General features: G+C 40.9%; 1 protein-coding gene across 2 annotated transcripts; it reads right to left on the bottom strand.

Moving 5' to 3' along the window:
* LOC122031835 (protein ALTERED PHOSPHATE STARVATION RESPONSE 1-like) lies at positions 1-27,933 on the bottom strand. Of its 2 annotated transcripts, none has more exons than XM_042591012.1 (6): positions 27,720-27,933; positions 26,498-27,394; positions 25,395-25,570; positions 1,650-1,873; positions 1,043-1,373; positions 1-599 (listed from the first exon to the last, which is right to left on the bottom strand). In XM_042591012.1, exons 2-6 carry the CDS (start codon positions 27,321-27,323, stop codon positions 234-236), a joined length of 1,923 nt encoding a protein of 640 aa, XP_042446946.1. In that variant the 5' UTR covers positions 27,324-27,394; positions 27,720-27,933; the 3' UTR covers positions 1-233. The 2 variants fall into 2 exon arrangements, with proteins under 2 accessions (XP_042446946.1, XP_042446947.1); XM_042591013.1 differs by lacking the exon at positions 27,720-27,933 and adding an exon at positions 27,518-27,665.
* Positions 27,934-27,988: the final 55 nt, after the last annotated feature.

The following is a 27,988-nucleotide window of genomic DNA, read 5'->3' as shown; positions in this document are numbered from 1 at the left end:
TTGATATGGGAAGACATGTGTATTAGTTCTGTAATGCTGTGTTGGCATTTAATGTTTACAACATTATCTGGAGACTAGGAAGTTGAGGTTTACTCAAAGTGCACTCTACAAATAACTTTATAAAGCTATAATGAATCATCCAGAATAATCTTATGAAGGCTTGCATTCCTTCTTACAGTAATTTTTTTTTTTTTTTTTTTGCAATATGTTGATTAGTGTACTGGTGAAGAACTTTAAGGGAAACTAGCTACGACTCCCATTGGACTGGTAATATTGTTTAAAGCTTGCACGCATGTGCTCGAAAACCCCATTAGAGTCTGGAATACATTTGGGAGGCCTCTCTGCAGATGGTTTAGCATCATGGCTCTGCTTGTGCGAACGGAATGTAGATACTTAACCTTTTCTTCCTCTGCTTTCTTCTTTAGAGCTTCTAGTTTTGCATGCTGGTTATCCTTCTCCAATGTCTGAAACGAGACCATCTCTTTGTCCAACCTGCTTTTGAGTCGGTCAGATCTCTTCTGCAGGTTATGCTCTTCTGTATGTTGTCGAATTATAGACCGGAGGACCAATAAAAAGCTGTTAATTGCCTCAGCTGCTGCCTGTCAAGATAGAGAAAGAAAATGAATCGGCATGCGTAAGTAAGCTGAGAAAGGATGTTCACAAAATTTTATTAAGAAGGTTCTTGGTGACAAGAACCTTCTTGCATTTATAAGAGGAAGGTTAAAGAACAAAATTAACTACATTCCAGATAGTTGATTAAGGTGCAATCAATAACTCGCCCAAGAATTTTTTTACTAAAGCAGCAACTAGTCGTGACCTCCAGTTGAATGATTAAATTCAAATAAGTCACTGCTAGCAATTGATCTTCTCTTAGTCTTTAGTAGAATGGAATACCAATGACTATAATTTTATCAATCACCTTTTTTTTTAAAAGAAACCAAGCTCATGAAGTAGAAAAGCTTACTGAGACATAGCTTGCTCCATCTCAATTTGACAGGGAACAAGAAATGTCATAGTTTAGATGGAGAAGAGGACAAAATACCTTATCTGGTAGCCTATCAAGAACTCCCTGCACTTTATCACAAAAATCATGGATATTTGATGTTGAACCCGTCAAGTTATTGGTTTCTGGAAGGCAGTCAGTCATTTTAACCCACTGGTTCAGGATGCGTATATACTCGCGCTGACAGCGGAATAGGTTGGAGAATGTAGTATACCAGGAAGTCACCTCTGCTTCAAGCTGACAGATAGCATGATGACGAGAATCAGTTGTGGGATCGTTTCCCAGACTATTGTCAAGATGATTCGCATGCTGAGAAACACAATCTTGCTCTTGGTGGCATTCGTGCATTGTTCTCCACATCTTTACAAGCCTTTCAAAAGAAGCAATTGACCCACAAACATAAAAAAGTTAAGAACCCTGCGAGCTGATTTCAAATTTTTTTAAAAAAAAAACGAGAGCAAGAGGATCAGTATTTTTCTGTTTCTATATTGAGCCAAACAAATGCAACTGAAAGGGTTCGATTGGAAGATATTTGATTATAAAATGTAATTTTTATTTAGCATTTTTTTTACTAATTTTTTAATCATACAAAAAAAAATTCAAATCTACGTCATTTTAGGAGTAGAAAGAAAGATGCTGAACTTACCCATCACAGAATCCAACCAATTGAGGAAATAGTTCTTCATCCCTGAGTTTTGATATAGACAAACAGGTTTCATTTATTGATTCCTTTAAAGAAATTATTCGACACTGTAGTTCCTCAACATCAGATAAAGTTCTCTCAGTTTTTGACCAGTCATAATCTCCACCTTGCAACTTATCCAAGACCAGGAGTATCTTCTTATGCTGAGATTTAATATTTTCCTCATCCTGAAAACAGAGATTGCATTTGATTACAACATAGGAACACTGGGTAATGACTGGATGGAGAAAATCAAACACTGACTAAGATCTAAGATTGTTTTTTGCTTTTCCTGGTTGAAATCTGTCTAGTCTCCGACTGGTGTATAATTATAAAAAGACATGAGTTCCAACTATTTGGGGTTAGCTTGATGAACCTTATCCACCATTGAACTCTACAAAGGCTATATTGTTAATCAAATCTTTTATATTACTTATAGAAATGTTTTTCTTTGGTGTTTATTAATCCCTTGTATATTCAACTCTAATTGATTCAAATTTACTATCTAATCTAATGATTATCTTTGACTTTGAGTAATCTCCATACACCATCTTTACCCTATATAGAACCACCTCAAACTTATATATATCTAATTTACCTCAAAGATGGCTTATTAATCTCAATTGTTGGTTTAATGTCCAACCATTGAGTTGAAGGAATTGAACTGGATATATGAAAAATTTTATCAACTTTTGTGCAGCACCATCGTTGAGATGGTGATAAACTTTCTTCCAATGCCAAGCAGTAAAAATAAAAGAAATTGACACTGATCTTTTTGATAATGTAAAAAAAAAATAGTTTGGAATAATTTATAGCCGATTTCCCTAGATTAGACCCAGCCTCCGCATATGATCCAGAAGCTTTGGCCTGAAGCTTCAGATCAATCTGAAGTTACTGGCATATATATATACACCCTGGTTTAGACCCAACCTCCGCATAAAATCTGGAAGCTTTGGCTTGAAGCTTCAGATCAATTCTGAAGTTAGTGACTGAAAGTAGCAACAACCATTGCTGGCTGAAAGTTGCATCTGTCTACCTATGATAGACATAAAGCATGTATGACAACCACCATTAGGGCAGGACCATGATATAATAGATCACTGAGCAGTAAAGAAGTCTTAGATTAAGGCAATATGCATGGACCTTGTAAAGATTTAACATATTGCTACTGAACTCATGATATACTTGAGCTGGGATTTTTATGAAGAAATATGTTGTAAAATAGGATACTAGAAAAAAAAAAACATGAATAGGAGGAATATACGACTAAGATAGTTAAATGACTCAGCTAAGGTTTTGTAGAATTGGGCAATGGAATTGGAATTAGTTCATTTCTTGTATTATTATATTCCAATATTTAGATGGATAATTTAAGGAGGAATGATCATTCCAAGAAGTGGGTCATTCTAATCAATCCATTTCATAGCTTAATTGGTGGAATGCTTAATAGTTAATTCTATTTATACTAAATATTTTGCATAACATTTTTGAATCTAAGATTGAGATAAATACGCTCAGCCCAGATATGCCGAGTGGACTATTGTGGATGTATTGGACAAGCCTAGTGGGTTGGAAGATCCGGATAGATCAGTTCACACAGGATAGACTAAATAGAGTAAGCAAGTCAAATTGGCTAGAAAAATTAAATGGAATGTACCAAATAAGTCAAACATAGTAAGACTAATACCACTTGTTAACCATTCCATTAATGCAACTGAACAATGAAATAGAATGTATCAGCCTTTTGTTCCTTTTCATTCATTCCCATTATGGTTTAGATTCGGTACCATTCAATCCATAAACTGAGTTTTGACTTTGATTAAGCCATCAAATAAAAAATTATGGAGTATTTGTGGAAAGCAAAGTAGAAGTGATTGTTAGCTGCATTAGTTGATAGACATAGATTCATCTAATACTGTGAGCATTTTTGACACCTGCTCTAATGTCACGCCCTGCGACAAGCGACAGACATCAGTGTTGCTTTCCAACGAAAAATTCAAAAACAACCAGCCTTGGTAGCACAATAATTGCAAAACAAACCAATCTTTTTATTCCAAAATAAACAGTAAACTATTCATACTATTAAATTTGCAAATCCTATATTGTCGTGGAGTTCTAGTCTTCCTGTTAGAAATTGGAGCAAATTCACCATCCCCAAAACTCGACTTGTTCCCTATCCACGATTTCATTCTCAGTTCCAATTCTGTCTCTAACTGAAATGGGTTGTAAGAGGTGAGTGACTTGGAGTCACCCAGTAAGCAGGGGATAAAACGCAAATACAACAGTTCTTAAGAAGAAGTAGTTTTTTAATACTAAAAATAATAGTTAACTCACAATGGATATATACATAGGCACTGAAATTAAATTATGTTGCTCATACCTTAAGCTGATATCAACCCTCTATAATTATCCCTCCTAGAGGAGAGGTCAGAAGTAGTTCAGAAATCAGAAGTGTTCAAAATACATATCCCTACCATTTAGTTCATAATTAATTCAGTACCCCAAAATGCAGTAATGACAGTATTCAATAATCTCCAGTAATTGGTAATAACAGTAAGGTAATAAAATAATTTTCAGAAAATAAAACTATCACTTTCAGAACTCATAATTTATATAATAAGCCCACTTACATAAATCCTTAGAAGTTGATATGACGGTGGGAAAGGTGGGATTCTTGAAGTACACTTCTCCTTCCTTGCCAAAACAATTCTGTCGGGGATGTCTTCTCTTCCGATCAAGCTTTTCCGTAACTTTCCCATGGTTATTTATAGAGGTGAAGTTTTGATCTCCACCAACCTCACTATTTCCTCTCAATTGTGAGATATGGAAGACATTGTGGATCCTTGATAAAGCCAGGGGTAAGGCCAGTTTGTATGCCAGAGTGCCAACCCTTCCTAAAATTTCAAATGGTCCTACGTATCTAGGACTTACCTTTCCGGATTTGTCCAATCTCACCACACCTTTCATTGGTAAAATCTTTATATATACTTTCTCACTAATATCGAATTCTAAGGGCCTTCATTGTATCAACCTAACTTTTCTGACAGTCTTGGGTCATCTTTAGTTGCTCTCGAATAATTGTCACTTTGCCCATGGTGGCTTGGATGAGCTCGGGCCTAGTAAGGGTCTTCTCCTACTTCATCCCAGTATAAGGGCAATCGACATTTTCGCTCATACAATGCCTCATACTAGGTCATCCTGATATTGTTGTGGTAGCCATTATTATAAGCAAACACGATCAAAGGCAGATGATCAACCCAATTTGAACTAAAGTTTAACGTGCATGCAAGTAGCATATCTTCGAGCATTTGGATGGTTCTTTCCGTTTGTTCGTCTGTTTGGATGGTAAGTCGTGCTAAGAGTAACTTTGGAGCTCATTGCCTGTTGAAAGCTTTCTAAAACCTGGACACGGATCTTGGATCTCGGTCGGACAAAATACTCACTGGCACTCCATACAGTTGCATTATATTATCCATATAAAGATTTGCTAGCTTGTCGAGATTATAATTCATGCAGACTGGTATGAAGTGAATGGACTTGATAAGCCTATTCACAATTGCTCATATAGAGTCATGACTCTAGCATGATCTTGGCAATCCTACCACAAAGTCCATGAAATATGTTCCCATTTCCATTCTAGAATTTCTAATAGTTATAAGAGTCCTCCATGTCGTTGGTGTTCGACCTTCACTTGTTGACACACCAAACACTTAGCTATGAAACCTGCTATGTTTCGCTTCATTCCACTCCACCAGAAGTTTTTCTTCAAGTCTCTATACATTTTTGTGCTTCCGGGATGAATTGAGAATTTGGATTTGTGTGCCTCGGACATGACTTCCTTCAGAGGTTGTCAACATCCAGTACACATAGTCGCTCCCTCATCCAAAGTATGCCCTTACCATCTACTTGAAATTTTGAGGTTTTTCCATCCTAAACTTGAGCTTTGAGTTTTATCAAATTAGGATCCTGGTTCTGGCTATTTTGATTCTTTCACGTATGCATGGTTCGGTAGACACTGAGGGAAGAATCATCTGTCCTCAATTTTTTTGGCTCAAAGCGTCTGCCACTTTGTTGGCTTTTCCTGGACGATAATTAATAGTAAGATCATAATCCTTGAGAAGCTCAATCCATCGTCTCTGTCTCATGTTTAGTTTTTTTTAAGTAAATAAGTATTTGAATCTCTGGTGGTCGGTAAAGATCTTACATTTAATCCATTTAAGTAGTGTCTCCAAATTTTTAAAGCGAAGACTACTGTGCTGCAGCTCGAGGTCATGGGTAGGGTAATTTTGTTACCATGGTTTTAACTACCTTGATGCATACGCAATCACTTTGTCATCTTGCATAAGCACACACCCTAGGTCTCCTTTCGAAGCATCGTTATAGATGGTAAAACCATTGCCTTATGTGGGTAAAACCAATATTGGCGTCAATGCCAGTTTTCTTTTTAAGGTTTCAAAGCTCCTATCACATTTCTTATCCCAATTGAACTTGGAATTATTTTGTGTGAGTTTGGTCAGAGGTATGACTATTGAGGAAAATCCTTCGACGGATTTCCTATAGTAGCCGGCTAATCCTAAGAAGCTTCGAACCTCGGTAACAGTTGTCAGCGTGACTATGCTAGTATTGCCTCCACCTTCTTTAGGTCCACTGATACTCCCTCTGCCGATATGATATGATCCAGGAGCATTACACTCTTTAGCCAGGATTCACATTTCTTGAACTTGGCTTATAATTGTTTCTCACAAAGAGTTTCAAGTGTAAGCCGGAGGTGTTCTATGTGGTCTTTTTCACTTGATGAGTAGACGAGGATATCGTTGATGAATACTACCGCAAACTTATCTAGGAATGGTTTGAAGACGCAATTCATAAGATCCATAAATGTCGCGAGATCGTTTTTTAATCCAAATGGCATTACCATGAATTCGTAATGCCCATATCTCGTTCGGAAGGCAGTTTTCGAAATATCCATTCCTTTGATTTTTAACTGATAGTATCCTTACCTTAAATCGAGCTTTGAATATACTTTAGCTCATTTGAGTTGGTCGAATAGGTCATCAATTCTTGATAGAGGGTATTTGTTCCTTTTACATTACGAATAACACTGGTGCTACACATGGTGATGCACTGGGCCTTATCTACTTCTTATCTAGTAGTTCTTGGAGTTGTTCCATGAGTTCTTTGAGTTCTGCTGGAGCCATTCGGTATGGAGCCTTTGAAATTGGTGAGACATTCAACACTAAATTGACCTCAAATTTGATTTCACGATCAAGAGGTGACCTGGTAGTTCATCCAGAAAAACATCTGGGAATTCCCTTACTATTGGTATATCTTCTATTCTTAACTCGGAGTCTCCCTTGACCTCGCTTATCATTGCAAGGTATACCTTCTCACATTTCATGACTTTCCAAGTTTGAGAAGCGGATAAGAGAGATTTCCGCACCTATCATTGCTTTCTGACCTAAAGGTCACGGGTGGCAAGAGCTTCGTGCACCGGACTACCTTTAACTTTACCATGGAAAATAATCTCCTTGTGATCTGAGGTTTGTAGTCGAACGGTCTTCTCATGGCAGCCCACCAATGCGTGGTTTTTAGCTAGCCAATCCATCCGAAAAATCAAATCAAATTCTACCCTGTTGAATTGGATTAGATCTAAACTCTTGATTTGTTATTTGGGCGCTACAACTCCTATATAGAGTGTGTGTTTCTAAATTTTTATTTACTGGTGTCACTACTTTATAAGGTCCTTCTAGGTTTTTTGGTTTAACCCCTACTTTTAGAGATAAATGAGTGTGTGACACCATAATCAAACAATATATAAGTAGGTAGATTGTTGATTAGAATGGTACCTGCCATGACGTCATTAGTTGCATTTGCTTCTTCATGGGTTATGGCCTATACACGAGCATTTACGGCTACTTTGTTATCTCCTTGAGCCCTTGTATCTGTATCATTATTTGAATCTCCATCCTTTGACTCTGGATAAGGACATTGCGCGATATAATGCCCCACTTGTCCACATCGGAAGCATGCTCCTACCTTCTTGTGGCACGCCCCAGAATGTGCAAATCCACAAGTTAGGGCATGCCTTGGCCTCCTGGCTGGTTCGAGGAGGTGCAAGTTGTTGGTGCAACATCCCTCAGGTCAAGGTTGACCTGGTTGACCAAGCTTGAGTCTTGGTTTGGGTTTCGATGTTTGACAATGCAAGGTTGATTGAAGAAGAGTCAAGTAGGTCAAGGTCGATCGAATACTGACCGAAAGTCCCGGTGAGTGAAACCAGAGCATGAAGTCCCGGTGAAGCAGGCGGGAGGAAAGTCCAGTGATGTTGGGCTAGTAAGGGAAAATCCGTGAGAGTGAGCTGTGAAAGACCCTGAGCTAAGGTTAGCAGGAAAATCTCGAGTGAAGGCGGGTGAAAGACCTAGTGATGAAGCTAGCAATCGGGAAAGTCCCGTGAGTGAAGCCGAGCAGAGAACCAGAGGGTCAAGGTCGACGACATATCTAGCGAGAGTCCAGGTCAAAGGGATCAATTTGACGGATACTGCACGAGGAAGAAAAGTCCAAGTAGGTCTTAGGGTGAGTGAGGATGGCGAAGAAGAGAAAGTCCGTGGGTCAAGGGATCGACCGACACTGGTGAGAAAGTCCTAGCCGGTCAGTGACCGGATGCTAGGTCTTACGTACCAACAAGTGTCGCCGTTGACTAGATGTTGGTTTAGGGGCTTTGGACTTGGTTGGGCAAAACCAGATCCGGATCGATCACCGATCGATCCAGCAGATCGATTGATGATCCGGATCGATCCGAGCATCGATCGAGTCGAGGATCGATCGATCGATCGATCGATCGGATCATCCTGGATCGACTCGCTGAGATCGATCCGTGACGGATCGCCCGATCGGAATCGTCCGTCAGATGACGCCGGATCGCCGCTAGCGCTATAAGCGGATCGATCCGTGATCAATCCAGCGTTAGTTAGACGCTCGACGCGGATCGATCCGTCCCCGATCGATCGGGAGCATTCCAATCGATTCGCTAGCCGATTGCGTCGTTTAAGCAGCGTCATTTCCTTCTAACGCCCACGTGAGCTCAGATCTTCACCACCACTCACACAGCGAGCTCCACGCCAGCCAAGTTCTCTGGAGGTTCTTCCAAGTCAAGAGGCGGATCTATCGCAAGAGGAAGAAAGCTAGGGTTAGGGTTTTCACTTTCGAAGTTTCAGGCTTGATGATTCAGTATCCTTCCCTCTCAGAGTTGAAAGCGCTTCGAAGCCGAGTAGTTACTCAAAAGGAGGGTTTTATGAGGGTGCGATGCGCAGTGATCCTCGACTAGCCACCTCGCGAGGTGGATACCAAGTAAACCAACCTCGTTGCGCGTGTGTGGTTTGTTTGTATTTCCACCGCACATCTTGAAGAAACAAGCACGATAATGGCGTTATTTAATGAGTCGTATTCACCCCTCCTCTCTGTGGGGACCAAAAGTAGCTGGAGGGGGTGAATAGCTCGCTGCAGCTCTTCAAGCGTTACATGCGCCGGCCGATTGCTTCTTCAAGAATACGCAATGGGAAAATACTGAAACAAATACACCCACGCCAACACTAGGATTTTATTGCATCCACCTCCAAAGGAGTGACTAATCCAAGGTCCACACCACGCACGCACCCTCCACTACGAAACACTCTTTCGGTAACTACCGAGGGCGGAGAAGCCCCTACAAGACTCAAAAAAGGGAAAGGAAACAAAATACAAGCACAAAGCTTACAAGTGCAGAAACCCTAACCCTAGCTTCTTTTCTTGCCTTTGCCTTGACTCGGAGAGCTTCCAAGAACCTTCAAGAACTGGCGATCACGAGCTTGAGAGTGGCGGAGGAGTCGAAGATCCGAGATGAACCGTGAAGAGACGCTGGGAAATGAACGTCGCGCCTTTATCGACGCTTCACGGCCGGATCCCGATCGATTCGAATGTTCTAATCGATCGGGAAGCTTGATCGATCCACGGACGATCCGGAGCGCCCTCGAAAGCGGGATCGATCGATCCACGGATCGATCCAGCTCTATCGCGCCAATCCAGGCGGTCAATCGATCCACCGATCGATTGAATATCTGGATCGATCCACGGACGATCCGGAGGCTCTGCTCGCTAGAGAAGCCTCGATCGATCCACCGACGATCCAACACTTGGTTTGCCCAACACCAAGTTCCAAGCCTCTCAAACCAACATCCGGTCAACCTCGACTGGGCTACATCACGCCTAGCATCCGTCACCCTTCGACTGCCAGACTTCCCACAAGTGTCCGTCAATTTTGACCCACTTAGACTTTTCTATTCATGCCAAGTATCCGTCACCCTCGACCTACTGACTTCCCAACACCGACGTCCGATCATCCTCGATCCATCCGGATTTTCCTCGTACGGCTTCACTCACTGTGGACTTTCACCGCGCTTCACTCACTAGGTTTTCCTTCGCCTGGCTCACTCACTGTGACTTTCACCGCTTCACTCACTCAGATTTTCACCGTTTCACTCACTGTGACTTTCACCTAGTTTCACTCACTAGGATTTTCCTTCCGCCGCCTTCACTCACGTGACTTTCACCCAACTTCACTCACTAGGTTTTCCTTCCCCGGCTTCACTCACCAGACTTCGCCGGCCATCGTCAACCTCGACCTACTTGACTCTTCTTCAATCAATTTCTTATCACAAACATCTAAACTCAAACCAAGACTCACGGTCACCCAGTCAACCTCGACCGAGGGACGTGCAAACACTTCCAAGTCAAGAGGCGGATCTATTGCAAGAGGAAGAAAGCCAGTGAGGTTGTGGTTTTTCAGCTCATCAGAAGCTTCAGGCTCAGATTTGTATCCTTTCCCTCCTCAGTAGTGTGAACTTGTCTCAGAGTTCTCCGCCGGTTAATTCGAAAAGGAGGGTTTATTAGTGGAGGTGGCTGGTAGGGTGTGGATCCTCGACTAGCCACCTCTTGTGAGGTGGATACCAAGCAAACCAACCTCATAGCATATGTGGTTTGGTTTTCTTGATTTCCACCGCACATCTTCAAGAAACAAGCAACAGCGAGCACCTGTGAAGCGACAGCTATTCACCCCTCTAGCTACTTTTCGGTCCCAACAAGTGGTATCGAGTGGCGAGTTCACCGAATCATCACGAAGGGTCAAGCATAACAAGAAGAGCTAGAGGGTGAAGAAGTTGAAGCAATTGTCAAAGTCAAAGAAATTCAAAAGCTCAACTTCAAATGGAATTCGAGATCGGATTCGACACGAGGGTGGCTCCACCATACGCTTCTGACGAGCTTCGATTCTTGGAAATCAAGAATCGAAATTTTCTTACGATGGAGATAGAGCAATGGTTTGCGCTTATGGAAGGCTTCAAGACTCCAATAAACTCAAAGGGCAAAGTTCTCAAGAGGAGCAAGTGGAGCCAAGAGCAAGTCCAAAGGTGCGAGGCCATAACGAAAGTGACACAAGCTGGGTCAATTTATCGCGACACCATCCTTCGAAAATCGAGAAATCAAGACTGAAAGGAATTATGGAGTAAATCGAAGCTTCAAAGAGATCCTCCACGCCAAGAGCAAGAAGAATCCAGAGAGGGTGACTCTTCGAGCAAGACCAAGAGGAGGACTCCGAGGTCGAGAGATGCTCAACCTCAAGAAGTCCAAGAAGCTTCATCTTCAAGGGAGTTCAATAAAGAGAACAAGGAGGAGCATACTTTTGCTCCACGATAAGAGACAAAGCCTCCACCTCAGGATCGAGGGGAGGTAGATCAACGAACCCGAGAGCAAGAGGGCCTCGTCAAGTCCAAGAAGAAGAAGATGGTGCCACCTCCAAAATTCAAGAAATATCAAATGGAGGAGCAAGTGTCATCCCTACACAAGAAGGTATAAATGCTTCAATTAAAAATAAAAATCATATAATATGTTTTGAGTGTAGGAAAGTGGGCACTACAAGAGCAAGTGTCCCAACTGGCCAAGAAGAAGGGTCAAGGACACAAAGAGCCCAAGGAGACCACCCCGGACAAAGAAGAGCAAGGAGCACGCTTCTTTGCAACAAAAGGGCATTACAAGTCATGCCCCAAGGGAAGAAGACGGTCAAGGCTCAAGGAGGCACTAGTCAAGGGCCCAAGGTAAAGAAGGTAACATTTATCGAGCCTACCCTTACGTTATGGTAAAAGCATGATAGTTCTAATTTTATCATTTTAATGCAATTTACCATAAGAATAGAAGCATGGGGCATTAAGAAAACATTGCCTGAAGACTACCCAACCTAAGGTTAGGAAGGTAGATAAACTTGGCAAGAACACTAAGGATACAAGCCCAAGAATAAAAATGCTCATGGATCAAATGAAAAATCAAATACTAAGGACTTAGTGAGGGAAAATCAAGTCTTGAGGTCAACACTTGATAAATTAGAAAAGACCCTAAAAAGATTGGAAAACATCCTATTAGGGCAAAATGAGCATAACCTAGGTTTAGGGGTACAAAAGCCATCAAATGACCATAGAGGTTTGGGATACAAAACCAAAGCAAAAAATCATGTGCCTAGTTATCATAGGGTTCCATATAGTTATGGAACAAACCCTAAGTCTAGAGGTCAAGTCAAGGATACAAGGGAAGATATCCCTAGAAGTATCTTTGCAACCAAAGTGACTAAGACTTCTAAGAAGTCTAAGAAAGTCACTAACAAGGTCACAAGGGAGGCTATCCCTAGAGTTGATCTAGAAAATGTGACCAAGGCTTCTGAGAAGCCCAACAAGGTCACTAGGAAGGTATCTAGGGAAGTTATCCCTAGTGAGTACATAAAGGATCCAAGGAGCACAAATAGGTGTTGGGTTCCTAGGAGCATCTTCTCTACCCCATAGATGGGTTAGAGAGTGTCAACTCCGATTAGAAGGGTAGTTAACACAACTTAGAGGAAATTGACACTCAAGGAGCATTTTCAAGATTTTTGTTAACCTTTGAAAATGAAATGGAATTATTATTTACTCCTTGAAAGAGTAAAATGTGCCTAATGGTGGAAAAATTGATTTTATCTTAAAATGGCATAAATTGGGAAAACCTAGAGAAATACCAAGTTGGGATTTTGGTATTCTCTTAGAAATTTAAGGCAATCCGGACCTTGATTTATGTGATTACTCTTGAGGAAAAATGGAATATGCAAACATTTGAGGATATGCTTAATTTTTAAGTGGCATAAACAAATCAAGAGAAATAGAAATGTCAATTTAGGTTTTGGCATTTCTTTGAAGCATTTAGGGCAATCTAGGTTTAACGTTTTAAGTTAAAACAAGTGGTATATTTTGAGTTAGCTAAGTGGTTAAGGATACTTAAAAAGGAAATCTAGGTATATTTTATTTATGCTAAACCTTGCCATGATTGTTTGCCCATCATATGCCATGACATCATGTCTATTTTTGCATTCATGTTTTATTATGAAAAATCCAAAAAATACCATGTCATGACATTCATACATCATGTAGTTATAGGATATTTTCTTTTGAAAATTATTTCCTTTTGATGTATGTCATAACATAATCATGCATTAAGTTTAATTCCTTGTAATTAAGGACAAATGACATTTAACAACACTTATTAACAAGTGACATCCTAGGTGGATGTCTAATATCTCTAAAATGCCTATATAGATATGCATGATCCCTAGAATAGGGCAAAACCAAATTTTACATCACACAAAGACCTATAAGATGACTTGTATGTGTTTTGTCCACAATAGATACAAGTGAGATGTTAGGATGATGAACAAAACTCAACATGTGCATTTCTTTGAGTTTTAAGTTCATCAAAACACATAGTTATGTGTTTTCCCATCATCGAGAAGCTAATGTCAAGTCATTTGTATTAAGCCCAAGGAAATGGTGAGATATTTGTTTTGAAAATATTTTTAAAATAATTTTGGAAAACCTCGTGAAGGCTATCTTTAATAGTAATCACCTTGAATAGTTGACACAAACTCAAGAAAACACTAAAGTTTTCAAGTTCTCAAGTTTGTGTCAATCTTTGAAAATATGATGTATTTTCATAGAAAACTATTTTCCATGATAAATTATACCCTAAATAATGTCTACACAAATTTATACGATTTTTGGATTTTTAGAATTTTCTAGGATTTCGAAATTGGCTCAAATTGAATTCAATAGCTCCAATCGATCACCGATCGATCGAGAGGTATGAAGCATTTGACAGAGCTCATCGATCATGACCGATCGATCTCAAGAAGACTCGTCGATCATGGATCGATTCAGAACAGGTTCAATCGATCAACCCAATCGATCAAGATGCTGATTTACGGAAAGCTTATTTTCGATTTCAACCTATTTTAGTCTAGGTAACCATTCCAAACCCCTGAAAATACATTTGTATACATAAAAAGGGTGTTTTCGTGTGGAAAACAAGGATGGATTGGTTAAGGAAGGCTAAGTTGAAGTTTAGGTTGAGGTTTGTTTCAAATTTTGAATATTTGAACCTCAAAACTTCTAAAATTGGGTTTCCTAAAGTTTTGGGGATTCCAAGTCATTGTTGGTGCAATGACAGAAGTTACCACCATGTCTTTAGGGGGAGGGACTCTTTAAAGACATGAAAATTATTTTTCATGAACCTTGGAAGGTGGTTAACCTTCCGTTAAGAACATGCTCAAGGTTGAGCGTTTGAACTTTAATGGGGAGTGGATATCCTCATTGTTCAAGTGGTGCCCAACAACGTTAAGAACATGATTCTCTATCTCCTTCAATCAGTGTTGCCCAACCTCCGGATCTGAGTTCCCATCGAAGCTCGGAACTCTTGCCCTTCCAAAGGGACTCATAATGATGTTTAGTCCCATTAGGCTGAGGGACTGGTGGTGGTGGTTGATTAGTAGCTGGGTTTACAAACCCTTAAAGTGTGGTTGCCACTATTGTGGCTATAGCCACTAGGTCATCGCGACTTAGGCCTTGTGCTCTTGGTAGTGGTTGTTCACTACCACCTGCTTCATTGTCATTTCTCTTGGGTAAGCGTAATGTGAGTTGCGATTAGCTTGTGGTGTCATTTCCTACAAAATCATGATACTCTAAGAATAACTGTTGGGACACGTAATGTAATGTAGGATAGAGTAGAAAAGATCGTTTTAATGATTTTAATAAATAAAATAACATAATATTAGAATCTGAAGTAATCTACTCTAACTCTCAAATGTTTGTTGCCTAGTCTATTATCTCTCCGTCTCCTAAATCCTCTTCTTCTATAGGGTCCTCTTCGGGATCCTCTTCCTCTTCCTCATTATCACCGTCTCCTTGCTGTTGCCCGATAACTTTAATTAAGGCCACGTTTTGATCACCAAGGACTCCAATAGTGAAGTTCTAACACATGGTTCTCCATTTGATTGTAATAGTCATCATACTCTTGTTGGATATGCTCCATCTGTTATTGCAGATTTTGTTTTTGCTCTAATAGTGAACTTTTGAGGGTAGTAAATCCTCCAATTATTTCTTGGGTCTCTCGCAACTTCTCTAGTGCGTCTTTGAGTTGTTTCTTTGTAGTGCGGTGATAGAAGGCAAATCGTGTTACATCCGCTGAAGGTGGTCTGCTAATCCCTGCAATTCAATCTTCTCCTGTCGTTCATATGCTAAGGTCATTTTTAGTTCCTCGACCTCTCTCTCTAACTGTCTAGTTACATTGGCTGCATTGGCCATTATCCTACACCCACACGTCAAGGTAATGTCTCTGCCTAGGTTGGACAATGGTTCGAATGTTTATCAGTATCATATGTTGGTGCACATCCTCGGTCAAGGTCGACTGCAACCAAGTCTTGGGGTTTAGATGTTCGATAATAAGATATTGATTAAGAAGAGTCAAGTAGCAGGTCACATGACCGGATACTGATCGAAGTCCTAACTGGGATGTTAGCAAAATGAAGACCTAGGATGGTAAGCTAGGGCGTTATAAAAGTCCCGTGAGCGGCGTGAGGAAGCCAGAGTCCTGGCCAGTGGAGGCAGTAAGTCCCTGGATGCTGGAAGGCGATGGAAATCCCGTGAGTGAGTGGAAGTCGTGAAAGTCCTGGAGTGCTGAACCAGGCGGAAGACGATGGTGAAAGTCCCGGTGAAGCCTATGTTAGTGGCATGGAAATCTTGGTGAGTGTGAAGCGGTGAAAGTCCTGAGCTAGTGGTTGAGCGGATGGAAAACCCTAGTGAGTGAAGCTAGGTGAAAGTCCCGACGATGAAGCTGCAGCGAGGAAAATCCAGACGGAGTCAAGATCGACGATCCGCAGTGTCCGGAAGTCCAAGTAGGTCAGTCAAAGGATCGATGGATACTGCACGAAGAAAGTCCAAGTAGGTCAGAGATTGATACTGCGCCGACAGAGAAAAGTCCAAGGTCAAGGGGATCACACTCTGGTAAAGGAGTCCTAGCAGTCAGGGAGTGACTAGATGCTACGATGATACCAACAGTCAGAGGTTGACGGATGTTGGTTGGGAGGTCGGGACTTGGTTTTGACAAAATCGCGTCGATCGATCGATGATCGATTCAGCTCGATCGATGGATCGATCCGCACTGCCCCGCGCCGGTAGAGCCTCGATCGATCCGGATCGATCAGAGGTCCCAATCGATCGGTGGATCGATGGGGCCGCTCGCCAGCGATCGATGCTGGATCGATCCGGATCGATCCAGCGCTTCAGGCAGCAGGCGCCCGATCGATCCGTGGATCGATCCAAAGCCTCCCGATCGATCGGAATATTCGAATCGATCGATTCGATCAGCCCGCGTCCTTATAGGCGCAGCGTGCGTGACGTGACGCCATCGCTTCTCCGATTCACTCCAGACTCCGGCCCTCCTCCACGCTCTCGAAAGATCGATCGCCTTCCAAGGATCTTGAAGCTTTCAAGTCAAGAGGCGATCAAAGGGAAGAAGAAGCTAGGGTTAGGGTTTTGATTGCACCTTGTAAGATTTGCTTGTATTTGTATTCCTTTCCTTCTTCTTGTATTGAGTCTGTAGGGCTTCGCCCTCGGTAGTTACCAAAAGGAGTGTTTTATAGTGAGGGTGCGCGCGGATCTCGACTAGTCACCTCGCGAGGTGGATACAAAAACCAACCGTGTTAGGTTGTAGTTATTTGTTTTTTTCCTGCGATATTCTCGAAGAAACGAGCAACGCCGAGCACCGAGCTTAACGCGACGAGCTATTCACCACCCCTCTAGCTACTTTGTCCTAATGGTATCGAGCAAGGTCGCTCTTCACCTAATCACTGCAAGGCAAACATATCAAGAAAAGCTAGAGGGTGAAGAAGTCGAGCAAATTCTTCAAGTTCAAGACTTTATCAAGCTCAACTTCAAGATGCAATTCCAAGATGGACTTGGATTTGACACAAGGTGGCTCCACCATTACACTTGAGCTTCGATTCTCGAGATCAAGAATCGAAAACTTTCTTATGATGGAGATAGAGCAATGGTTTGCTCTAATGGAAGGCTTCAAAGCTCCAACGAACTCCAAGGGCAAGCTTCTAAAGAAAAGCAGATGGAGCTCAGAGCAAATTCAAAGGGGCGAGGCAAATGACAAAGTGACCAAGCTTCTGGTCAACTTATTGCCTAGCCACATCTTGGCTCGAGTTGGAGAATTCGAAGATGCCAAGGAGCTTTGGAGCAAATTGGCTAAGCTTCATGAAGAGATCCCCTCCACTGTATCAAATCAAGGAGAATCCAAAGAGGGCGACTCATTGGATCAAGACCAAGAGGAGGACTCCGAGGTTGAGAGATGCTCAACCTCCGAAGAAGAGGAAATCCAAGAAGCTTCATCCTCAAGGGAATGCAACGAAGGGAACAAGGAGGGAGCATACTCCTTGTTTCATATTCAAGATGATGAAGCCTCCACCTCTAGGATTGAGGGGGAGCAATCCTTGGTGACACCGGATCAAGAAGAAGGAGAAGCTTCTACATCCGGGTCAAGAGATGAAGAGGATGAAGAAGCTTCCACCTCCACAAGTCAAGAAAAATCAAATGGAGGAGCATCACTATCGGATCAAGAGGAAGCCCCTACATCCACATCACATGGAGGAGAAAGCACCACCCCTACACAAGAAGGTATAAATGTTTCAATTAAAAATAAAAATCATATAATATGTTTTGAGTGTAGGGAAAGTGGGCACTACAAGAGCAAGTGTCCCAACTTGGCCAAGAAAAAGGGTCAAGTGACACAAAAGGGCAAGGAGAAGCCCAAGGAGACCACCCCCGGGACAAAGAAGAGCAAGGAGCACATTGTGTGCTTCTTGTGTCAACAAAAAGGGCATTACCGAAGTCAATGCCCCAAGGGGAAGAAGATGGTCAAGGCTCAAGGAGGCACTAGTCAAGGGGGAGCCTCCAAGGTAAAGAAGAAGGTAACATTTATTGAGCCTACCCCTTTACGTTATGGTAAAAAGGAAAATAGATCAAATTTTTATCATTTTAATGCAATTTACCATAAGAATAGAAAGCATGAGGGCATTAAGGAAAAACATGTGGCCCTACATGCCAAGACTACCCAACCTAAGGTCAGGAAGGTAGATAGACATTTGGGCAAGAACACTAAGGATAATAGATACAAGCCCAAGAATAAAAATGCTCATGGATCAAATGAAAAACCAAAAACTAAGGACTTAGTGATAGAAAATCAAGTCTTGAGATTAAGGCTTGATAAAATGGAAAAGACCCTAAAAAGGATGGAAAATATCCTATTAGGGCAAAATGAGCATAACCTAGGTTTAGGGGTACAAAAGTCATCAAATGGCCATAGAGGTTTGGGATACAAACCAAAGGCCAAGAAGGATGTGCCCTCTTACCATAGAGTTCCATATAGTTATGGAACAAACCCTAGGTCTAGTGGTCAAGCCAAGAATACTAGGGAAGTCATCCCTAAGAGTATTTTTGCAATAAATGTGACTAAGACTTCTAAGAAGTCTAAGAAAGTCACAAACAAGGTCACAAGGGAGGTTATCCCTAGAGTTGACCTAGAAAATGTGACCAAGGCTTCTAAGAGGCCCAACAAGGTCACTAGGAAGGTATCTAGGGAAGTTATCCCTAGTGAGTACCTAGAGCATCCAAGGAGCACCAATAGGTGTTGGGTTCCTAGGAGCATCTTCTCTACCCCATAGATGGGTTAGAGAGTGTCAACTCCGATTAGAAGGTTAGTTAACCCAACTTTGAGGAAATTGACACTCAAGGAGCATTTTCAAGGTTTTAGTTAACCTTTGAAAATGAAATGGAATTATTGATTACTCCTTGAAAGAGTAAAATGTGCCAAATGGTGAAAATTGTTTTTATCTTAAAATGGCACAGATTGGGAAAACCATAAGAACTATCAAGTTGGGATTTTGGTATGTTCTTAGGCAATTTAAGGCAATCCGGGCCTTAAATTTAAAAGTGCTACTCTTGAGGAAACATGGAATATGCCAACATTTGAGGACATGTTTATTTTCAATTGGCATACATTAAATCAAGGAAATTAGAAATGCCAATTTAGGTTTTGGCATTCTCTTGTAGCACTTTAGGGCAATCTAGGTTTAAGGTGTAAGTTTAGCTAAGACTTTAAGGATACTTAGATAGTTAATCTAGGTATATTTTATTTATGCTAAATCTTGGCATGATTGTTTGCCCATCATATGCCATGACATCATGTCTAGTTTTTGCATTCATGTTTTATTATGGAAAATCCAAAAATACCATGTCATGACATTCATACATCATGTAGTAATAGGATATTTTCTTTTGAAAATTATTTTCTGTTGATGTATGCCATAACATAATCATGCATTTAGTTTAATTCCTTGTAATTAAGGACGAATGACATTTAACGACACTTATTAACAAGTGACATCCTGGGTGGATGTCTAATATCTCTAAAATGCCTAGATAGATATGCATGATCTCTAGAATAGGGCAAAACCAAATTTTACATCTCACAAAGACCTCTAAGGTGACTTGTATGTGTTTTAGTGCATATTATATACAAGTGAGATGTTAGGATGATGAACAAAGCTCAAGATGTTGATTTAGTGCATTCCTTTGAATTTTAAATTCATCAAAACACATAGTTATGTGTTTTCCCATCATTGGGAAAGCTAATGTACAAGTCATGTGCATTAAGCCCAAGGAATGTGATGGGATATTGGTTTTGAAAATGTTTTTAAAATGTTTTTGGAAAACCTTGGTGAAGGCTATCTTTTGATAGTAATCACCATTGAATAGTTAGACACAAACTCAAGAAAACACTAAAATTTTGCAAGTTTTCAAGTTTGTGTCAATCTTTGAAAATATGATGTATTTTCAAGAAAGCTATTTTTCCATGATTAAGTATGCCTAAATAATGTCTACACGAAATTTCATAATTTTTGGATTTTGTAGAATTTTCTAGGGGTTTCGAAGTTGACTGAAATAGAATTTCAGCAACTATCAGAGCTCCGATCGATCCATGGATCGATTGGAGTTCCTGAATCGATCCATGGATCGATTCAGACGGCAAGTCTCCTGCGAGCAGAAGCTCACTGGATCGATCAGCCGATCGATCCAGGAAGACTGAATCGATCGGTGGATCGATTCAGAAAGGTTCAATCGATTGGAACCCAACTCAATCGATCCAAGTTGCTGATTTTGGCTGGGAAGGCTTGATTTCAGCATCTTTGAACCTTCTTGAGTCTAGGTAACCATTCCAAACCTTAAATACATTTGTATACATACAAAGGGTGTTTTCATGTTGAAAACAAGGATGGATTGGTTAACGAAGACTAAGTAGAAGTTTAGGTTGAGGTTGTTTCAAATTTTGAATATTTGAACCTCAAAACTTCTAAATTGGGTTTCTAATGTTTTAGGGATTCCAAGTCATTGTGTTGGTGCAATGACAGAAGTTACCACCATGTCTTTAGGGGGAGGGACTCTTTAAAGACATGAAAATTATTTTTCATGAACCTTGAAGGTGGTTAACCTTCTGTTAAGAACTTGCTCGAGCATTTAAACTTGAAATGGGGAGAAATAGGGTGGATATCCTCATTATTTCAAGTGGACACTCAAGTGGTAGATAATGCTCAAGGTCGGGTGGAGTTGTCTACATCGAGGGAGAAGTTAAGGATAAATGAAGGGTATGGGACCTTCATTATCGTGTTGATCACAACGAGTGATGTTGTGAACAACGATGAGCAACTCTTCAGGGGGAAGGTCTTCAACTGGATGGTTAAAATTTTATGTATTATTGACCTGTAGAGTCTTGGTACTGGGGAGAATGTATGGTTAAGTTTGGCTTCATTCCTCAAGGTCGTAGGGGGAGAATGAAAGGACTCGTGAAAGGGAGTAAGTTAGGCTTTCGTTACCTAGAGTTGCCTCTCTTGGGGAGAATGAAGAGCTTAATTTATGCCTTCATTACCTAGTGGCAGAAGAAGGAGGTTATGGATTATTTAACTTACATACGGGATCGTAAGGTGTGGTAGTTGTCAAAACATCAAAAGGGAGATTGTTGGTGCATATCCCGTCAGGTCGACACAAACAGTCTGAGTCTTGGTGGGTTTAGATGTTCTGATAAGATATTGATTGAAGAAGAGTCAAGTAGGTCAGGGTTGTCGGATACTGATCGAAGTCCTAACGCGGAATGTTAGGTAAACGAAGACTGGTGATGGAAGCTGAAAGGCAGTGATGAGAAGTCACGTGGGTGAAGCAGGGGGAAGAAAAGTCCGTGAGGCCGAAAGTCGAGGAAAGTCCCAAGTGAGCGTTGAAAGTCCTGGTGTGAGTGAAGTCCTGGAGGCGATGGAAACCCGTGAGTGGCCGGTGAAAGTCCGGTGGACGGAGACTCGGCGTGATGGACGGAGAAGTGTGAGCCGAGGGTGAAAGTCTAGTGCGTAAGGTATGGAAAACCCTAGTGAGTGGGTAAGTGGAGTGAGTGGAGTCCCGAGGAAGCAGGAAAATCCGGATCGAGGATGACGGACATCCGCGTCAAGTCCAAGTAGTCAAAGGGTCGTTGATCGATACTTGGCGAGAAAAAAGTCGAGGTCGAGTGGATGATAATGCCTTGCACAAGAAAAGTCCGTGGTCAAAGGATTGGCGGAAACGACACTGTAAGAGTCTAAGTCAGGAGTGACTAGATGCTGGCGTGGACATACCAACAGTCGAAGGTTGACCGGATGTTGGTTCGGGAGGTTGGGACTTGGTTTTGCGACAAAATCAAGTGGATCGTCGATGGATCGACGGGCTGATCATCCGAATCGATCGTGGATCGATCCGCACTGTCCCCGGGAGAGCCTCGATCGATCCGTGATCGATCGAGAGTCCCAATCGATCGGATCGATCGACGCGATCGCCTCGCCAGCGGATAAGCGCCGGATCGATTCGTGGATCGATCCAGCGGCTTCAGGCGCGATAGGCGCTCGATCGATCCGTGGATCAATCAAAAGCCTCCCGATCGATCGGGAATATTCGAATCGATCGGATCCGACCGCGCTCGTTATACCGCAGCGCGTGATGGCCGCGTCGCTTCTCCGATTCACTCGGACATTACTCGCCAGCCCTCCTCCTCGCCAAAGATCGGATCGCCCTCGAAGGATCTTGGAAGCTTTCCAAGTCAAGAGGCGGATCAAAGGCAAGAAGAGAAGCTAGGTTAGGGTTTTGCTCAGACTGAAGCTTGGCTTTTGTATCCTTTCCTCTCTTCTTGGAGTCTTGTAGGGCTTCTCCGCCTCGGTAGTTAGAAAAGGGTGTTTCAAGTGGAGGGTGCGTGTGTGGTGTGGATCCTTGGACTAGTCACCTCTTGTGAGGTGGATACCAAGTAAACCAACCGTGTTAGCATTGTTGTATTTGTTTCTGTATTTTCCGCTGCATATTCTTGAAGAAACGAGCAACGCCGAGCAACGCCGCACCGAGCGAACGCGACGAGCTATTCATCCCCCCCTCTAGCTACTTTTGGTCCTAACAATATACGCATATATATAAAACTTGAATTCTTATAAAAAATTTCATAATGTCAACATACCAACAAGAACGATAGATAACGATAGGAATTCAAACTAGTTAACATACAAAAAATGGATAATGGTTGTCATGCAAAACTTGTTAACATACAACTAGAAAACAAATGAATAAGGGTTTAATTCAAACCTTCATCCAATTAATATAAATGAATCATATGCATATATATAAAAACTTAAAATTTTACCAAAATTTCATAAGATCAACGTATAAATATGAAAATGAGTACTAGTGGAAAGTCAAACTTTCATAAGGTTAAAATAGGAAATTTGGAAAAATGGGTACATCACCCTTAAATGCTGGAATTTTGTAAAAGTTGGCCTACCCAACTCAGTCAGATTACGAGATTGGATTGGGTCGTTTTAAGATGAGGTTTCCTTCTAGCTATTTTTTCACAGCAGAAACTCTACCCAGCCTGGTTATGGGGAACCTGGCTCTGATACTACTTCAATGTCATATCCCGCGACCAGTGACGGATATCGACATTGCTTTCAAACGAAAAATTCGAAAAAAACCAACTTCGGAAGTGCAATAATTGCAAAACAAACCAATCTTTTCATTCCAAAATAAACGGTAAACTGTTCATACTATTCGAACTAATTAAATTACATTCACTTAAATTTGAAAATCCCATATCATCATGGAATTCTAGTTTTTCTGTCAAAAATTGGAGCGAATTCACCATCCTCAGAACTTGACTTGCTCCCTATCCTCGATTTCATTCTCAGTTTCAATTCTATCTCTAATTGAAATGGGTTGTGAGGGGTGAGTGACTTGGAGTCATCCAATAAGCGGAGGATAAAATACAAATACAACAGTTCTTGATAAGCAATAGTTTTTTATAGTAGAAATAACAGTTAACTCAAAACAGAAATATATATAGGCACTGAAATTAAATCATGTTCCTCATGGCTTAAGCAGGCCTCTAGAATTATCCCTCCTAAAGGAGAGGTCCGAAATCGGAAGTAGTTTAGAAATTAGAAGCATTCAGAATACGTATCCTTACCATTTAGTTCATAATTAATTCAGTGCCCCCAAACTGCGTAATCTCTCGTAATTGGTAATAACAATAGTATAACAAAATAATTTCCAGAAAATAAAACTATCACTTTCAAAACTCATAATTTGCGTAATAAGCTCACTTACGAAAATCCTTGGAAGTTGATACGGCAATGGGAAAGGCGGGATTCTTGAAGTACACTTCTCCTTTCTTGCCAAAATGATTATGCCGGGGATATGTCTTCTCTTCCGATCAAGCTTTTCCATATCTTTCCCATGGTTATCTATAGGGGTGAAGTTTTGATCTCCACTAACCCCATTGTCTCCACCAACCCCACTATCTCCACTAACCCCCTTATCTCCACTAACACCATGATCTCCACTATCTCCACTATCCTATTCGAATTGTGGTCTTTACATCTAACCTGTCAAATATTTCCCTATGGATGAGACAAGGTTTGTAAATGAACCAAACGTTCATAAGCAAATTTTGTGATTGGCTTGATAAGAGCTTGTTGATGTTAATTCAATATGCACAAGGCCAATTAAATAAATAAAATTGAATAACCGATTAAACTACACAAACATTGAACGACTTGAACACATATGCGATCATAGGTTGTCAAGTGTCCATGAAGAATGTTCATGAACAATGTCCACTACCATGTTCATCAACAAACCTCTATCAAAAAGCGTCAACCAATCAAACAAGCTCAAATTAAGAGCTTAATAACATTGAAGCTTCTTATTATCCTTGAACAAGACAAAGTTTGATTCAGCTAGGCTTGTTTACAATCCTAGATAAGAGAGACACAATTAAATAGAAATCAATGATCCTTCTAGTTAAATGACCTAAATAAGTATAATATTATCATTTGGTGACACTAGAAAGTAAGTTCCAAGGCCATCATAGATAACAAAATTTTAGAATCTAATAAATATTTTTAAATAGAAGCAAAGCAATGCCACAAGAAATGAAAGGATGAAACTAAGGCTACATGAAAGCTTCAGTTAGAAGAGCTGATTTGAGATATTAAGGATTAACCAAATTTTTCTTAAGACAAAATTTAACCGCAGAGCTGCTCTGACAGAGATGAGAATTTTCCACTATTGACAAACATTTATTTTGTCACTGATCTAAGACCAGATACAGTAGGGTTCTGATACCTAGGTTAAGTCAAACATGGTATTCTATGGGGGGAGATTGTCATGAGGGGCTTGGGAACAAACAATAATGTTTTCTGTAGGTAAGAACTCCGTGCAATGTTATCTGCTAAATTTCCAACAAAACAAAACTTAACAGATTTTATTGATTCCTATGCACCTAATAAATAGGATGTATGGTGAGTAAAAGAGATGGTATATAGTTGATATTCAAACTGTATGGATAATGCACAATGGAATTTTCCTAAGAGTTGAGCTTTTAGCAAAATGTTTAAAATTGCAGTATCCATGGTCTGTGTTTGAATCCTAGCTTATTTATCTATTCTTCTGTTACTCATGTGTTCACTTATACTAGGCCCATTAAGTTGCTCTTTCTTGTACCTCAATCCACAATCTGATACTATTAAGTTGTCTTCCTTAAGCTGTCTGGCTTGAACATGAAGGAGAATGTAAAACCATAACAATAAATTGCGTGATTTCCTAATAACTAGGAATTTTGAATTAATTAGCCAGAAAATCGAACCTTTAACAAGTGGAGAAGAAGATTTTATGCATTTACCTACAAGAAGTGTTGACATCTTCAAGGAACACTTACCTTCACTTGATTGTAGAGCTTCTGCTCCTCAGAAAGGATTTTTTCCAGCGTTGTGCAATGGGTGGCAGACATAGAAGAATTATTTACATCTTGAGTATCTCTGTTAGAATGTGAAGATCTAAAAGACCAGCTCCAAGACAGCACATGTACAACTTTGGCAGACTTGCAACTCTTCCCTGAAATTAGAGTATAAGTGGCATCCAACAAATTGAACTGACAGAAAAACTCAAATATGCATAGAGAAATCAACTACTAATTCCAAAAACTTTTCATAAAAATTATGCCGCCGAAAATTGGTTACGTCACTGATGGATATCAGAAGGCTTTCAAAAGAATTCCTCATTGTCAAGTCATGCAACTAGGGATTTACTAAAAATTGTACACACATTTTTTTTTCAGTGTCAATATAACATGTATGACTATGAGCAGAGAAAGTTTTACATCATAACAAATGGGATCTATATGAGCAATAGCTAAAACATTTGATACTACACATATGGATCCTCTTGTAGCAATTTGGAGGGAGGATTCTTAGAGAGTTTCTTTCTGTGTATGCAAGTTTTACATCATTTGACCAAGAGAATGGGATGACAATAAATAAGAACAGGTAACGATAGTATAATCTCTCACAGAGCAACTCCATATAAGTATGAAACAGTATCTTATAAATTAGCAGAAATAAAAGAACTCACACTGATATATGTTTAGTATCACTTCTATTTGAAACCAAAGACTAATTGGAGTCAAATCATAGTTCATTTTCTCAATGACCAGAACTTTGGTTAATGGTAAATCTAAATGTTTTCTACATCAAAGCATAAGCATATGTAGATGCAGATCAACTATCAGACAATAGTGAAAAGGCCAATTATGCAAATGTATATTGACCAAGCATTGATCAAAGAGGATTGATTACTTATCCTCGAATACCTTTTCCAAATCTGATTAAACTTTCAGTCCCTATTTCTCAAATATTTCAACTCCCTGTTTTTATTTCTTAATGGGACAATCGGATAATCTAGAAAGGCCAGAACATGATTCCTCAACCCTGAATTTCACATCATCTGTAAGAACAAATGAGATATCATTGTATCATAAGTTACCTTTCTTTGCTCCAGAGTCCCCAGGTTGAAGGTAGCTCTGATTGGACTCGAGAAGGACTGTGACATCCTTCCCACCAGCTGCAGCTTTCAGGAAATACTCATCAAGCTCTTTAGCAATTCCTGCCCATGTTTCTTTGCTCCTTGACACGGTTGCTGTTGGTTCTGTGACCTTGGTAAATTTGCTCACTGTCGACATATTGTCGTCGACCAATTCCTTAGATGGGTCTGTCTCCCTCGCCCTATTCATCAAAGCCTCCTTTCTTTGGATAAAGTCATCCTCTTCGACTTCCTCAACGACCTCCTCACCCCCAAACTCCGACTTGGGTTCCGCCCAATCATCTTCTGGGGCAGCCGCACCAGCTCCGCCACTCCGCATTGGAGATGACGAATCCGAGGAAGGTGTAGAACCCATGTGTTCACCGAAGTCCCAGCCCGAAATAGGAAAGGGAGGCGGAGGCGGCGGCAGAAGCTCGTCATCATCGTCGTCCATATCGCTCGAATCCTCGACATAGAACTTCGTCTTCGTGGATTCATTCGGGGCAACACGTAAAAAATTCGGAGGCGGCGGCGAAGGCGGCAGTGACGCCGGCGGTTGCGGGGAAGGCTGCAATGTAGGACCAACAGGAGTAGAGACGCCGGAGATCACCGACCCCACTACGGTAAGCTGCCGAAGAGTAGCGCCAGTGTTCCTCAAGGACTGCAGGTAGGCGATGAGAGCCGCGGCGAGATCGGCCCGGCATTTCATCAGCTGCTTCATCAACCTCCGGCGCTCCTTGCACCGCCCCAACACCTCGTCCACCTCCACTGTAGAATAAGTGCACCCCATCCGCCACCGAGAAGGGATAAAAAAGATCCGATCTTGATCCCCAATTCTCGATATAAATCATCGTAAAACAACTGCAAATTGCACGAAAATCGAAGGTTCACAACCAAACCATGGACGAAGAAAAAACAATCAACCCCATTTCCAGGATAAAACCCCAAATTATCAACTAGTCATCCGAGAGGTAAAAAAACAACCTTTCTGCGATAGACCGAGGCTTTAGCTTAAAAGCTAAGCGGAGCTGGGAAAAACAACAGAGAGAAGACTAGAAAAGTAGGTCTTTTATCAATTCCAAGGAGGAATCTTTCTTATATAAGACGAACAAGAAAGGAAGAGACAAATAGAGAAGCTTCCGCAAGATGGGTTTTTTTTTTTTTGTCAGATGAAGAAGAAAATTACCAATTCCTCATTAAAATGGATGGAGTTGGAGAGATCGATTAGAGGAATGTGAATCAGATCAGCTCGTGAAGGACAACAGCCGCCGTCTCTCCCTCTCTTCCCTCTTGAACAAGTGTGTCAGGTAAGGAAGCTCATGCGTCTCTCTTCTTTTCTTTTTGTTATCCACAAAGCAGAGAAGCAGTCTGACAAAATAACAAATTATATGGTGGCTTGAAACATCAATCAATCTTCTTCAGGACTGTTTGATTCATCTCATTATCTTTCTCTTG

This window comes from Zingiber officinale, chromosome 11A (assembly GCF_018446385.1).
Source record: "Zingiber officinale cultivar Zhangliang chromosome 11A, Zo_v1.1, whole genome shotgun sequence".
NCBI lineage: Eukaryota > Viridiplantae > Streptophyta > Magnoliopsida > Zingiberales > Zingiberaceae > Zingiber > Zingiber officinale.
This window is presented reverse-complemented; position numbering and strand designations above follow the sequence as displayed.

Excerpts from the sequence above, each read along its gene's own strand:
- LOC122031835 (XM_042591012.1), bottom strand. The coding sequence starts at position 27,323 with ATGGGGTGCACTTATTCTACAGTGGAGGTGGACGAGGTGTTGGGGCGG. Across the intron at positions 1,874-25,394 it reads AGCTCTACAATCAAGTGAAG|GATGAGGAAAATATTAAATC; the intron begins GTAAGTGTTCCT and ends CTCTGTTTTCAG. Across the intron at positions 1,374-1,649 it reads TTGGTTGGATTCTGTGATGG|GCTTGTAAAGATGTGGAGAA; the intron begins GTAAGTTCAGCA and ends TTCTTTTGAAAG.